At 34.7% G+C, this 13,335-nt stretch overlaps 1 protein-coding gene across 1 annotated transcript; it reads left to right on the forward strand.

Annotated features, from left to right (window-relative positions):
- Window positions 1-2,336: 2,336 nt before the first annotated feature.
- Window positions 2,337-11,935, forward strand: LOC149074658 (histone-lysine N-methyltransferase NSD2-like). The gene has a single exon (XM_089247093.1). It carries the CDS (start codon window positions 2,490-2,492, stop codon window positions 5,472-5,474), a length of 2,985 nt encoding a protein of 994 aa, XP_089103219.1. The 5' UTR covers window positions 2,337-2,489; the 3' UTR covers window positions 5,475-11,935.
- Window positions 11,936-13,335: the final 1,400 nt, after the last annotated feature.

The raw sequence follows: 13,335 nt of genomic DNA on the forward strand, positions 1-13,335 counted from the left end.
AGGTGAAGTTGACTGATCTAATGTATATATACATATATGAATTGACATCATCATCATCGTGCCCCCCCCCCAGACTTCCGAGTCTATCGCTGCCTATGGCTTTAGATAGAATTTTTGCCACCCGGGACAAACAGCATTTTGCCGCCCCCGTGCCTCAAAGTACTGGAAGTGCTCGAGCGTGTTCCGCCACTGTGTATTTATGGTTTTGTTGCTTGTAGGCTGTAAAAATTTCGCTACACTTCTTCCATTCCACTCTCATATTCTTGAATACGTATTACTGAATATATGCCGCCCATCCGAACCTTCCGCTATGTAGATGTAGTATTGAGAAAAAAAAATTTTTTAACTTTTTTCACGAGCCGCGATGTCATCTCTCTGGCTTATAGTATTTAGGTAAATTTGGGCTGTTTTGTTTCCTATTCATTTTGTACCTATTACTTTGCTTTTAAAGTGGTATGTGTACGGAAATTTGACAAAAAACAGTTTCAAATTGAATTTGAAATCTAAAATTGTCTGTGTTCGAGTTTTTGTTCAACGGACTGGAAATATTTCTACAATATTTTAATATAAACAGCTGAAAGGCATTATTTATGCTAATGTTTTGCATATATAATGTTTTTCCGCAAAAAAAATCAGACTTTTTAAAACACCGCTTGTTCAAGTGTCTTTAAACATTGTCTCTCTCTCAGCACTGAGGTATTGCATGCTTCGGCATAATTTTTTAAAAATTAAAATGCCGAGAAGAAATTTTGTGGCACAAGATATGGGTAAATTTTGGTTTTTTTTGCAAAAGGTTCCGTGTTGTTGAAATTAATATTCGAAAATAAATAACTACTAAAATTGTAAAAGCTCCCGTTCAATTGTATAAATATATCTCCAGAATTTGAGAAAAAAAAATTGAGTTCCTGAAGTGGAAAGAAAATTTTTAAATGTTTTTTAAAAACGGGGATGTTTCTCATAAGAAAGCATGGACAGCCACGGTTTGTTTGGGCTTACTTGGTCTCTTTAATAGAGCGATCACTGGCTTCATCTGGCAACCCAGATTTCCCATGGTTTCTCAACGAACTCACTAGTCGCGCCACCTCCGGTTATTCTTTCCTCCATGATAGGTAGACCGGCCATATTTACTTCAGAAAGAATACTGAATATTGAGCTTCCAAATACGGGACATGTCCAATTGTCGCCAGAAATTATGCCAAAAGTAAGTGAAGCCTCCAACTAATGCTAAAGTCAAAGAAAAGTCGCCAATCGCGGGAAGTGAAGCGCTACTGCAAATTGTAGTGAATTAAAAAAACAAAACATGACAAATATGTTGGATGAATATTCTTATAAGGCTTTTCGAATAGACGTCATAATCATTATCAGCATCACTCCTGAGGGACATACACTGGATGATCCCCATAAAGATCAATGTTAAAATTGCCGAGTTTAGCGGCAATGTTTAGAAATGCGGAAATTTAGTGGGGTTTTCCACTAAATCAATAATTTTAAAAATTAAATTGAATCTTTGGTTTTCGAAATATTGAGCTCGCTTAGAGATACGAAGCCTAGAAAATTAAATATAAAATAATGAGCCAGAACCACTTTTTTGAGGTGGATATTCATTCAATAACATTGATTTCAAATTTTTATTTATGTCTTCTCAAGCGGGAAAATGAGAATTAATGTCTTCGTATTGTCTTATACTATCCCATTGCATCAATCGATACAGTTTAGGATGTTTTTAAATTAATTATGGGCCCATATAAATTACATCGAAGAACCGGAGCTTTAATCAAGCATTTTTTGAAGGAAAAACAGGGAGATATCGATAACTTGAAGTTAAAAAAAATCGAAATATCTAGCTCCTATTAAAAAGAAAAAAAAACGATTCATTTCTGTTTCTTTAATTTAGATTTGTTTCTTTCATGAATCGCACAGGAAGTCGCCATATTGGTTACCTTGTATGTCCCTCAAAAAAGGGAAATATCACGTGATCCAAAAAGCCTCATTGAAAGTCGTAATTATCGAAATGTAATTTCTGAGTTGGGAAGATATTTTCAATCGTTGATTCGAAGAATGAAAAGTCAAGTTGGCTTCGTTGAAAATACGTGAAAAACCAGGAAATTTTTATAAAAAAGTGGGAACGGCCGAAAAAACTGAAAAACTGGGACTGTGCCGGAAAATATGGGACGTATGGTCATTCCAACCGTAGGCAATGTCCTGTATTTTACCAAACAAAATACCCTGTACTTTTTTCGAGAGGATATGGTCAGTCTATATATATATATATATATATATACATATACAGTCGGCAAATTATGTATATTATGAAGTGGGTAAATGGCAATATGAAATTAATATTAATCTTCCTACAAGTTGGCGGGAGTTGTCGGTTGTTCAATCAGTGTCAAAAATTCTATGCCTTAATTGTTAGAAGCGATTGAAAGGAGTGGCCAGTTGAAGTAATTCATTTCCTTTAGGTTTCTTTTAGAATAAATTTGCTCTTCATGGCCAATGGGAATGTGCCATCTGTTTCTGAATATGCTGTTGGTGACTTATTGTGGTCGAAAATCCCTGGTTATCCATATTGGCCATGCATGGTTACATATGATCAGTCAGTAGGAATATTCAAAAAAAGTAAAGCTTGGGGAAGAAGCACTGCTATAGTGTACCATGTACAATATTTCGGCAAAAATGCTGAACATGGATGGACTCTTCCAAAAAATATCTTGGACTATAGAGGTGAGGAACAATTTAACAATTATGTAGCTGAACTAAGCAAGAACACTGAACAGCTGTCTTCAGTTGCTCGTAAAAAGGAACTTTCTAAATTTAGTGTGTCCAAGTCAAAATTACTCTCTTGGAAATCGGCCATTTCTGAGGCAGATAAAGCGCTACTGGTTCCCCGAAGTTCTAGAAGGGACTTATACATGTATGTGCACCCAGATTCCTCTGATGAAGAATTAAAGTCTACAGCGATAGATGAATCGCCAACTGCAGAAAAGCTAAGCAAAGGATTACGAGCTGTAGATTGTGACCAAAGCAGTGATGATAATAGTGAAAAAACATTGAGCTGCGGAAAAATGCATAGTCTGTGCGTGAAGTCTACAACCAAAAAAGTATCTGCAACAACAAGTAATGAAAATAAGCAAAGCGGAGGATCAGTTTGTTGTAGCCAGAATGATGATGTCAATGATGAAAAACCATTGAGCTGTAGAGAAACTGACAATCTATGCATTATTTGTGAGAGAACAGAAGCTGATTTGTTGTGTGTTGGTAGTTGTATGCAATGGTTTCATGCAGATTGTCTCCAGTTGGTATCTGTTCCAAAGCAGTTCAAGTGTGCTGAATGTTTGAGGGAGAAACATTCATGTTTCTCGTGCAAGTCTGATAATGGTGAAACAAAGAAGTGTCGAAAAGCAACTTGTGGTAAATTTTATCATGTGACTTGCATGAAGAAGTATAGAGTTTCTTCTAGAGAAAAGTTTGTTTGCCCACTTCATTTCTGCCATACATGTTTCTTTGAAAATCCACAAATGATACAAAGTACCAAATCTAAGCGCACACAATGTATTCGTTGTCCTGTTGCATATCATGAGAAAGAAGATTGTTTGGGTGCTGGTTCTGTGCTGTTAACAAAATCATTTGTGATATGTCCAGAACATGCTGAGAAAAAAACAAATGTAAATATCCCCAATATATCGTGGTGTTCTCGCTGTGGAAAAAATAAAGGTAAACTATTGAAATGTGTTACTTGTCCTTTAGCTTTTCATGAAGAATGTGTAATGGTAACTGAAGATGAAGATAGAAATTTCCATTGTGAAAATTGTGTGTCCCGAAAGCATTTCAGAAATGGAGCGCTGGTCTGGGTTAAAATTGGTGGATTCAAATGGTGGCCAGCTAAGATATTATTTCAAAAAGAAGTGCCGGAATCGCTTCTTCAAAAGCCTTATAATGTTGGGGATTTTCCTGTAAAGACTTTAAGAACTAACGTATTTCATTGGATGCACAAAGGTATTACTAGAGAGTATTGTGAAAATGATAAAAAAGTTGCGTTGCATTTAGCTGTGGTGGCTAAAAAAACTATGTTGGGTACATTTGGTGAAAATTATGTCAAATGTCTGATTGAGTCGGCAAAGGAATTTGATAGGATTTCTGAGGCTAGAAAATCACAAGCGAAAGAAAAGGGTAAATTCATATTCATTAGGACCAACCGCCATGTTGGTGTTAACAAAGTAGTTGATGCTCATCTGACATTTGAATGTCAATGTGATCCAAACTCAGAATTTCCATGTGATTATGATTCTATGTGTCTTAATCGATCAATGTTTTATGAATGTCATCCAAGCTTGTGTCCAGCCAAAGAAAAATGTTGTAATCAAAAATTTGTTAAAAGGGAATACCCTCGTTTGATCTCTTTTAAAACATCCGATCGAGGCTTTGGTTTGAAAACTCTTGAAAATCTTAAAAAAGGGCAGTTTGTTATTGAGTATGTAGGTGATGTGATCAATGAAAGTGAACTGTGCAAACGTTTAAGTGAGAAAAGTGATGCAAAGGATCGGGACTATTATTTTCTCACGTTGGAGAAAGATAGATATATAGATGCTGGGCCTTGCGGTAATCTGTCTCGTTACATGAATCATTCGTGCTCTCCTAACTGTGAAACTCAGAAGTGGTCTGTGAATGGGGAAATGCGTATAGGGTTATTTGCTATTAAAGATATTCCAGCTGGTTCAGAGGTAACATTTGATTATAATTGGGATTCTCTTGATTATGCAAATTTGAAATGCTTTTGTGGTAGTGAAAACTGCTGTGGTACTATAGGAGGCAAACTGCACAATGACACTGACACAAACTCTGCTAATCATAAGGCAAAGCTAAAATATAATCATAAAACTGTGTCTGGTGCTACAAACGTAACAGTCAGAAATAGCGAGAGTGCAATTGCTGCCGAAAACGTAAAGATAAAATATCGTGAAAGTTCATCACATGCTCAAAGCAATAAGCGAAAAAATAGTGAAAGTTCATCAAATGCTAAAAACACGAAGGAACAAAAAGGTGAAATGTTAGGCCTACCTAATGCTAAAAATGTGAAGTTGAAAAATGGTGAAAGTTCATCAAGAGCTAAAAACGTAAATTTTAAAAATAGTAAAAGCTCACCAAGTGCTAAAAACGTAAATTTTAAAAATAGTAAAAGCTCACCAAGTGCTAAAACCATAAATATTAAAAATAGTGAAAGCTCATCAAGTGCTAAAAACAAGAATTTCAAAAACAGTGAAAGCTCATCAAGTGCTGAAAATGTAAATTTTGAAAATAATGTGGGCCTAATTAAATTAGATGGTAGGAAAGTGGGGATGAAAATATCCAATTCTTCATGCGTGATAAATAATTATGGAATTTTATGGGTGATGAATAAAGAAAGGTTTTGTGGACTCGCAAACTCAAGAGAACAGGAATTTGGAGTAATTGAACTTGAATTAGAAAATAAGTAAAAATTTGATGTGAAGTTAATTTTTTAGTCAAATGTTTATAGGTCCAAGTAAGTCTAATTGTAAATATTGGAAGAGCTACTGCCTTTTTAAATTATTAAATGTATGAAAATTATGTTATACAAGAAAAAACATTGATGAAAATACTGAGCTGTAAAATGTCGCATATTAAATTTAAAAGCAATTTCAGTTCAAAGAAATAACTGAATAGTATGCTTGGAGTAAAAACTTTGTCAACTTTTAAGTGAAATGGGAAAATATCTCGAGGTGCTGAAGGCAAAGTTGAAGGCAACCTCGAATACTGTGCCAGTTATGTGAAAAAAAATGTGTCTGTGATGAAATATAACTTGCTGCCTTTTTTTCCATGGAAAAAAATATTCCATTCCATATAATTTCAGACTTTTTTAATATAGTATACTAGGGTTTAAGCTGGATAAAAAATTCCTTTCGCAAAAAAGTGAAAATGGGGGGAAAAGCTTTAGCAAAATGCTGCAATGCTAATGTAATGATTGATGGCTGGACGTCTCGTTGCGTACCTCCTGTACACATTTTTGCGAAAGTGGCTGTTACTTTTTTCGCATTCTACGATTTTCTTTCGCATTTTGCGAAAAAAGCGACCATAGCTTAAACCCTGTAGTATACATCCATATATTTTGTTTGTATGTTAAATGCATTCTTTTTTTTGCCTGAAGTTCATTATAATGAGACCTAATCCTTGACATACCTTGCATTCAGAACAGGGTTGGCCGGTTTATGACGCATGGCAGTTTTTGGTGGTTTAAACTGTTTCGTCAAAAAACCTCAAATATCGTTTTTCAATACAAAAATTCCTATTGGAAATACACATGTTAATTGCATGTAATGTTTAAAGTGACTGTTATACAAAAAATAAATACTCAGTATGATTAAAAAATAATTTTCTACTCCCTACAGAATTATTTTGTACAATATATATTTTTTTTTATTATAAAATATGCAATTTCAATAGATCATAACATAAAAGCTGAAGGAAAAACTGTAGAACTATTTGATATTCTCGACCTTTCAAAATTTCTTCAACTGCTTATACAGTAGACTCTCAGTAACTCAACACGTGGATAACTCGACATCTATTATTCCCTTGGTTGGCCCAATAATTTCAATGAAGGGCAAACTCTCTAACTCGACACGTTTGGCTTAACTCTGCTTAAGTCGACTACTACTTTTGTCTTTTTACTACAACTGGTTTTTACAATTGCCAGTGTTTTAACATTCTAAGAAATTTTTGACATTGTCCGTGGGTACTTCAATAATCCTTTGTTCTATGTGATGGGTCCCTTTTTTGCGCTATGGGTGGGGGAGGTCAACATCCAATAGAGATAAAAATCTTATCTATTGTATTGTGAGTATTGATATTGTCTGTTGCGGAGAATGTTTTTGGCGGAACGTGGTTTTACAATTTCTTGGAAAAGGAGTAAAAGAAAAAAGCTAAAGCCTGGTTAGACGCTGAATATGTCATTTTGTTATCATTGTGACTATCGACAGCCGTGAATGCAATGGCTCTACGCGAGCTTCATACTTTAACTTCAAAATCCAAAGTTGAAATTTCCAAAAAACTAGAATCGCAAAAAACTCTGTGAATTCTCTCGCCAAAGAATATGGAGTTGCACGGAACCCATTTCAACATTTGCTAAAAATGAGGTATGAAAACTTTTTACAGAAATTAAATGTTTTCTGAGAAATGTTAAAAAATTTCACAGAAATTTCAGATGGTGCAGATAATTTTTCATCTCTCCATGATGCACTAAAAATTCTAGATGTGACATGTCACTTCCTACAGTCAGGAAAAAGCCGAACAATCTCGGTATAAACTGAATAGTGTAGAAAATTTTTTGTTTTCTCGTCGAAAAGAAAAACAAGCAAATATACTTGATTATTTTTCATGAGGTAAATTGTTTTTATATATTTTGATTGTATTCTAAAACAACTCTGAATTTAAATTAATGAGAATTAACAGTTTATTTAATACAATTGTGTTAGAATGTATATAATTACGTACACAAAAACGATCGGACAAAAATTTAGAGTGAAACTCTGCATCTGCTTAAGTCAAATGTTTGTCGATACTTTTGGGGTGTTGAGTTACCGAGTCTACTGTATATGTGTATTGATATAAACCACATGCTGTACTCTTTTTAAAACAAGTAGGTGTTCCGAAATGTCATGTGTGATGTGGATTTTTGTTATTAAATTATCTAGAGATAATCAGATACTTAAAAGAATATCCTTATTGTGCTGCACAATAAGGATATTCTTTTAAGTATCAGTGATTCAGAGATATATTTTACTGTTGTGCACAAATTGTGCATAACAGTAAAATATATCTAGCAATCAAAATATTAAATTGTAGGATTAAAATATCTTAATTTAGAGTGCTGGTTTGTATATGGTGCTTAAGAAACTTCTGTAACTTATTCTTAGTGCAAAAATAAGAATAACTAAGTTTGAATGTGATATGGTATATTTACTGGCATTTATATAATGCAATGTTTTTCCAATTGAAGCTGTATCTAAACGTGCAAAACAATGCTTTGGGTATATCAAGTCCTGCCAGATCTGCTTTGATTGAAAATACTCTTTAAAACTGAATTTATACAACCTAAGCTAAAAGAAATTTTTAGGTGGTAATAAATTAGTTTAATTAGTGTATTGACAGATGCTGCGCAAAAACTTTTTATATGGAATAAAATTTTAGGCAGATCAGAAAATTTAAAATATCAAAATGTATATTTTATACACAGTAGTTATAATTCAGAATAAAATACACTTTAATCTACCTGAAAGTGTTTTTTGTTAATATATTTGTCAATAAGTTTTTCAGTGTTTCAATACTGTGTTTCTGAGGTCAAAAACCTAACTCTGATCCCTTATCACACATATTTTGAATAAATCTAGTAAATTAAACAAAGATAATCAATTGTTTAGATAAAATGAACCATAAAATTATGTGTTATCTGTTCTAAAATCTTTGTGTCAAAAATTCAAAATTGCAAATTATAAGTGGAAAAAATTTAAGAAATCTGACAACCGCCAAATCATTCGTGATGTTGGTGGAGGCAATCAGCAACCAGGCGGAGCCGTGCCTAAGTTCATTACTCAATCAACGGTTCATGGTGGAAGAGACTATGTCCGGCGCGCACCTCACTGGGAGAAACACCTTAGTAAGAAAAGTAATTCGGTATTTTTGTGTGTCTTTTCCATCATATCGATGCTATTTAAAAGGGACCATTCCCAGCATCCCTTGTTTCACCGTTGAATCACGATGCGCAATAGGGTGGGTCGAAAAAAAATTTTGTTTTCAAATCGCTGTAGTGCGAAAAAGTTGCCTCCTTTGATAAGAAGAAAAACGATGTAAAAAATTTCAAAATCGGTTGATATCTTCCGGTCGCGCATTGAACTTGAATTTTATGGAAATTGACGAAATCGAACATTTTTCTTAAATTTTTTAATATTAGATAAAATTGTATGATCGACACGCAAAAGTTTGTTACACTTATTTTATGGTTCAATAAAGTAAAATAAATTAAAACATCATTAATATTTCAATGTTTATTGGTCGCGCAGCGTGTTTGAAAAACAGGAATTTTCCAAATCTTTGCAGGTTTCGGTGTGCAGCTCTTCGCCCATTTTGTTAGAACAAAACGACCCAGAATTCATCAGAAGGAGGTGGCTGCACGTCGAGTTCCACCCACACGCAACACAATCAACCATCCAAAATAGGTGTGTGTGTATAATTTACATTATATATCAAAACTAGTCATCAAAATTAACACGTTCAAAATATGACTTTTCGGAGAAATCAGTCATAACTGATCTTGATAATAGCGTAGATCTGATGTACACTTTAGCTTCTCATGTCTATACACTTTAGCTTCTCATGTCTATACACTTTAGTTCAGGCCTCGGTAACAAGTTTGATACATCTCTGGACTGTTCCGAGTCCGTTGGATAAACCTTTAGATGCCTCTGATGTGGTTAGTGTCGGAATTGATAAATGATATAATATCATCACATATTTCCCGTAGCATTGGGGGAAGGATACAAGAGGCAAGTATTCCGGTTAATAATTCCAGTGAATTCGGTAGCTTTGTTTTTCTTATGTAGCACAAAGTGTCTAATGGTTTTTCCTTTAGAGGCGGATTGTTTTACTTTAACCCTAGGAAAATTAAAATAAAAGCATAAATGTGATGGCAATAACAAATAGTTGACCTACCAAATAACTTGGTAGGTCATTTTAGTTCTAATTAAAGAGAAACTAAAAACAAAAACAATGTTTTTGAAACAGTTAGTTCGAAACAAATTTATTCACCTTGGTACTTAAAAGTACCGTCTGGGTATAAAAAGGGTTAAAGTTCTTCTATATCTCCAAGTTCTCTCGAATGTCATCAACAATCATAGCCAACAGTAAATTTTCAGGGTGTCCAGAGAACGCATTGGGTTTAACTATTGGATTAACAACTTCAAGTAAGTCTCTCTCATTAAATAAATACCATAATTTTTGAACTGCTGGAAAAACATATTTAGCGCATCATTGAAATACTTGTTCTTTTTGAGGTGGAACCACACAGGCACGTACAATTTCATGATGAAGAGAACTTCTGGTTCGCAAAAGCATTTGGCTAACTTAAGTAGTCCTACAACCTTAGCACTCGCTCTATTGGCCGCATTTAGCCATCTAGAATGTGACAGACGACGAGCATTACCTCGAATTGACAAATGTCCTGGCTTTATTGTTTTGGATATGTCTAATAAATACAGTACTACTGGTCTTTTCTCAGCATCTTTCTGTCTACTTCTAGAAACCAACAATCCGCAGATTCGTACTCCAACACAGAGAGCTTTCACATCCAGTAAGCTGTTATCAAATAGGCCCAGAAAAAGATTTTGGCCCTGTAGAGGCACCATCTATATCTGTAGTTCCCGACTTGACGCGCGAATGCGAGCCAATTCCCGTTAAATAATCGTGCCATAGAGAGCAACAGGCCTACAAGGTACAAATATTCAATCATTTCACTTCACTCACAATTTCAAATTTAGATGATAGCACTAAACATTCCTGCACAACACTAAATACGGCTCAGATTGTCAGGTGCACATACTTTGTTCCCGACTCCGTAACGAAGCTAGGCTGAAAGAGATCGCGGCAACGGGATAAGTTTGATAGCAGAGTCCTGACGTTCATTGATTCATTGCACCATCTATATGTGGAAAAATATGACTGAGAGGAATTTCGTTGAAATGAAGTAGATGCGCGATTCACTGTAGTGGTCTTTCCACGTGATCCAGTGAGACAAACAGTTGAGGGATATGCCTAAATTGTTACCAAGGCCTCAACTAAAGGATGTGACATGGAGATAGTTACATCAATCTATGCTATTTCTTCCAAAAGTCAGACTTCTACTGTTTCTTTTCCAAGTGTACAGGTTTAAAGAAACTATAAACCACCGAATTCTAGTCAATTGTAGTAACTATTTTTCAAATATAGTGTGGATTACACACGCACATGTCTAGTTTGGATGGTTGATTGGGTTGCGTGTGGGTGGAACTCGACGTGCAGCCAACTAGTGATGAATTCTGGGGTCGTTTTATTCTGACGAAACGGACGAAAAGCTGCACAATGAAACCTGCAAAAATTTGGTAAATTCCTGTTTTTCGAACATGCTGCGCGACCAATAAACATTGAAATATTAATGATGTTTTAATTTATTTTACTTTATTGAACCATAAAATAAACGTAACAAACTTTTGCGTGTCGATCATACAATTTTATCTAATATTAAAAAATTTATGAAAAATGTTCGATTTCGTCAATTTCCATAAAATTCAAGTTCAATGCGCGACCGGAAGATATCAACCGATTTTAAAAAATTTTACGTCGTTTTTCTTCTCATTAAAGGAGGCAGGTTTTCTACACTATAGTGATTTGAAAATAAAAATTCCATTTTTTTCTACCCACCCTAATGCGCAATCTTCTTCTGCTCTGGAAAACTAACACATACTGACATTTGCATAACTATTTAGAATAAAAATACAACTATGACATGAAATCTCTGGCAGTACTGAAATGTAAACAATGTCCGCCAATAGGCGGAAATCTACAGCAGTTCTCTGAAGTTAGATCTAGGACTATTCCGCGGGGGGGGGCAAGGTAATGTTACATCCTAATTTTTTATTTGTCAAGTCCTTAGTTACTAATGTGATGCTCATTATGAGGTGTGTGTCTCTATTCAGAAGCTGCTTTTTTTTTTCAAAATTACCCTTGTCCTGTATGGATCATCATTTGTTGTATAGTTTTCATTATTTATAGTAGGAATATACTTTATTGATATTTATATACTTTTCTTGTTTGAATCAATATCAGTTATATTACCTGATTTCATTTTTCTTCAAGTTGTGTTGATCTAAAACAAACTATTTATTTTGGTTGAAACTTTTTGTATTTATTGTAGATAATATAGAAAAAATAAATCACATGGGTTATATTTTCTTGGTTTATTTTTTATTGCTTTGTCTTTGGTATTACAATTTGATTTTATTTTACCCTTTAGAGCAGTGTTTCTCAATGGCCAGGCTGATATATCGATCCCAGAGATTATTGTTTTGATCTTTTCTAGGCATTTTTTATCAAATAAAACTAAATGGTTGTGAACGCATTCAAGCTGTTGACAATAAATCTGAATGATCTGTATTACTCATTTAAAAAAGAACTAAGGGTGGGGAACAGTGTCGTCTTAACGCATGGGCACACCTCAAGAGAAAAAGGGCCTCGCAAAAGAGAACTGAAATTTTCGAGAATTTTCCAGGTAGGGCCTCAAGAAAATCAATTGGCCCGGGGGCCCCCATGATGCTCTTAAGACGGCCCTGGTGGGGATTAAAAATACAGAGATAATTGTATTAAAAAGTATTAGTGCTTGTTTTTTTGTCCTCAACTACAAACTCATTTTGTGATTTTTTACTTGTTCTTTTTCTCACTTCTAAGTACAGTATATGTATAATAAAAGGATTTTCTGAGAAAGATATGTGTGCATGGGGGGTAAAGCTGAAGAGAACGACCAGTTATCTCAGTTGCTTGTTAGTTTTATCGTTACGTTTAGTTTAATTTATCGTTTTATTAGTTTATCGTTAGCTTGTTGAGATATCACAGTGGTGAGAGAACGGGGGAAAACACTCGTTTCATATGGTTAAAATAAACCTTCGCCATGAGGGAAAAAGAGGTTAAAGAAAGTGAGCTAGATTGAATTTATTCCACTGACATTTGGACACAATATTACGTCTCTGATCGTAAAGGGTGGATTCACATCTACAGACACAGCATACATTTCATAATATAAAAATGTCTACCTGTGCAACCATGATACCATAGATATGTATTCCTTCATTGGTTTTATGTTAAAATATGTTTGTCATGTCTGTAGAATATATGTATCCATCCTTAATGTTACACACAACCTACGGTCTCTTTCTGGGTGCGGTAGCCTAGGTCAATACTCGCCTGAAGTACCATAGAGGTGTCAGGAGTTTGATACCCAGTTCATCCTTGTCAGAAACTTTCCTCTGACATGGTTACAACAGAAACGCCATTATGACCACAGAAAAAGATTGCTACCACAGGGAGTCCTCCATCTAGGGGATAACCTCTAATCAACACGCTAACCTCTCAATGAGTATAAAAAACAAGGCAGCCGTTCGGATTCGGCAGTAAATTGCAGGTCCCAGTCTAATTATTCCTCATGTGCAGAAAATGAGTGGTGCGACAAAAATGATCAACAGTCTGTTTCCAAAGATAAGGTACTGTAAGAAAAATAACAAAACTAGACACCACAAC

The sequence above is a fragment of the Pholcus phalangioides genome, unplaced genomic scaffold, assembly GCF_987345545.1.
Source record: "Pholcus phalangioides strain wild (caught in Gottingen) unplaced genomic scaffold, Ppha-v1.0 ptg000017l_1, whole genome shotgun sequence".
NCBI classification, from domain to species: domain Eukaryota; kingdom Metazoa; phylum Arthropoda; class Arachnida; order Araneae; family Pholcidae; genus Pholcus; species Pholcus phalangioides.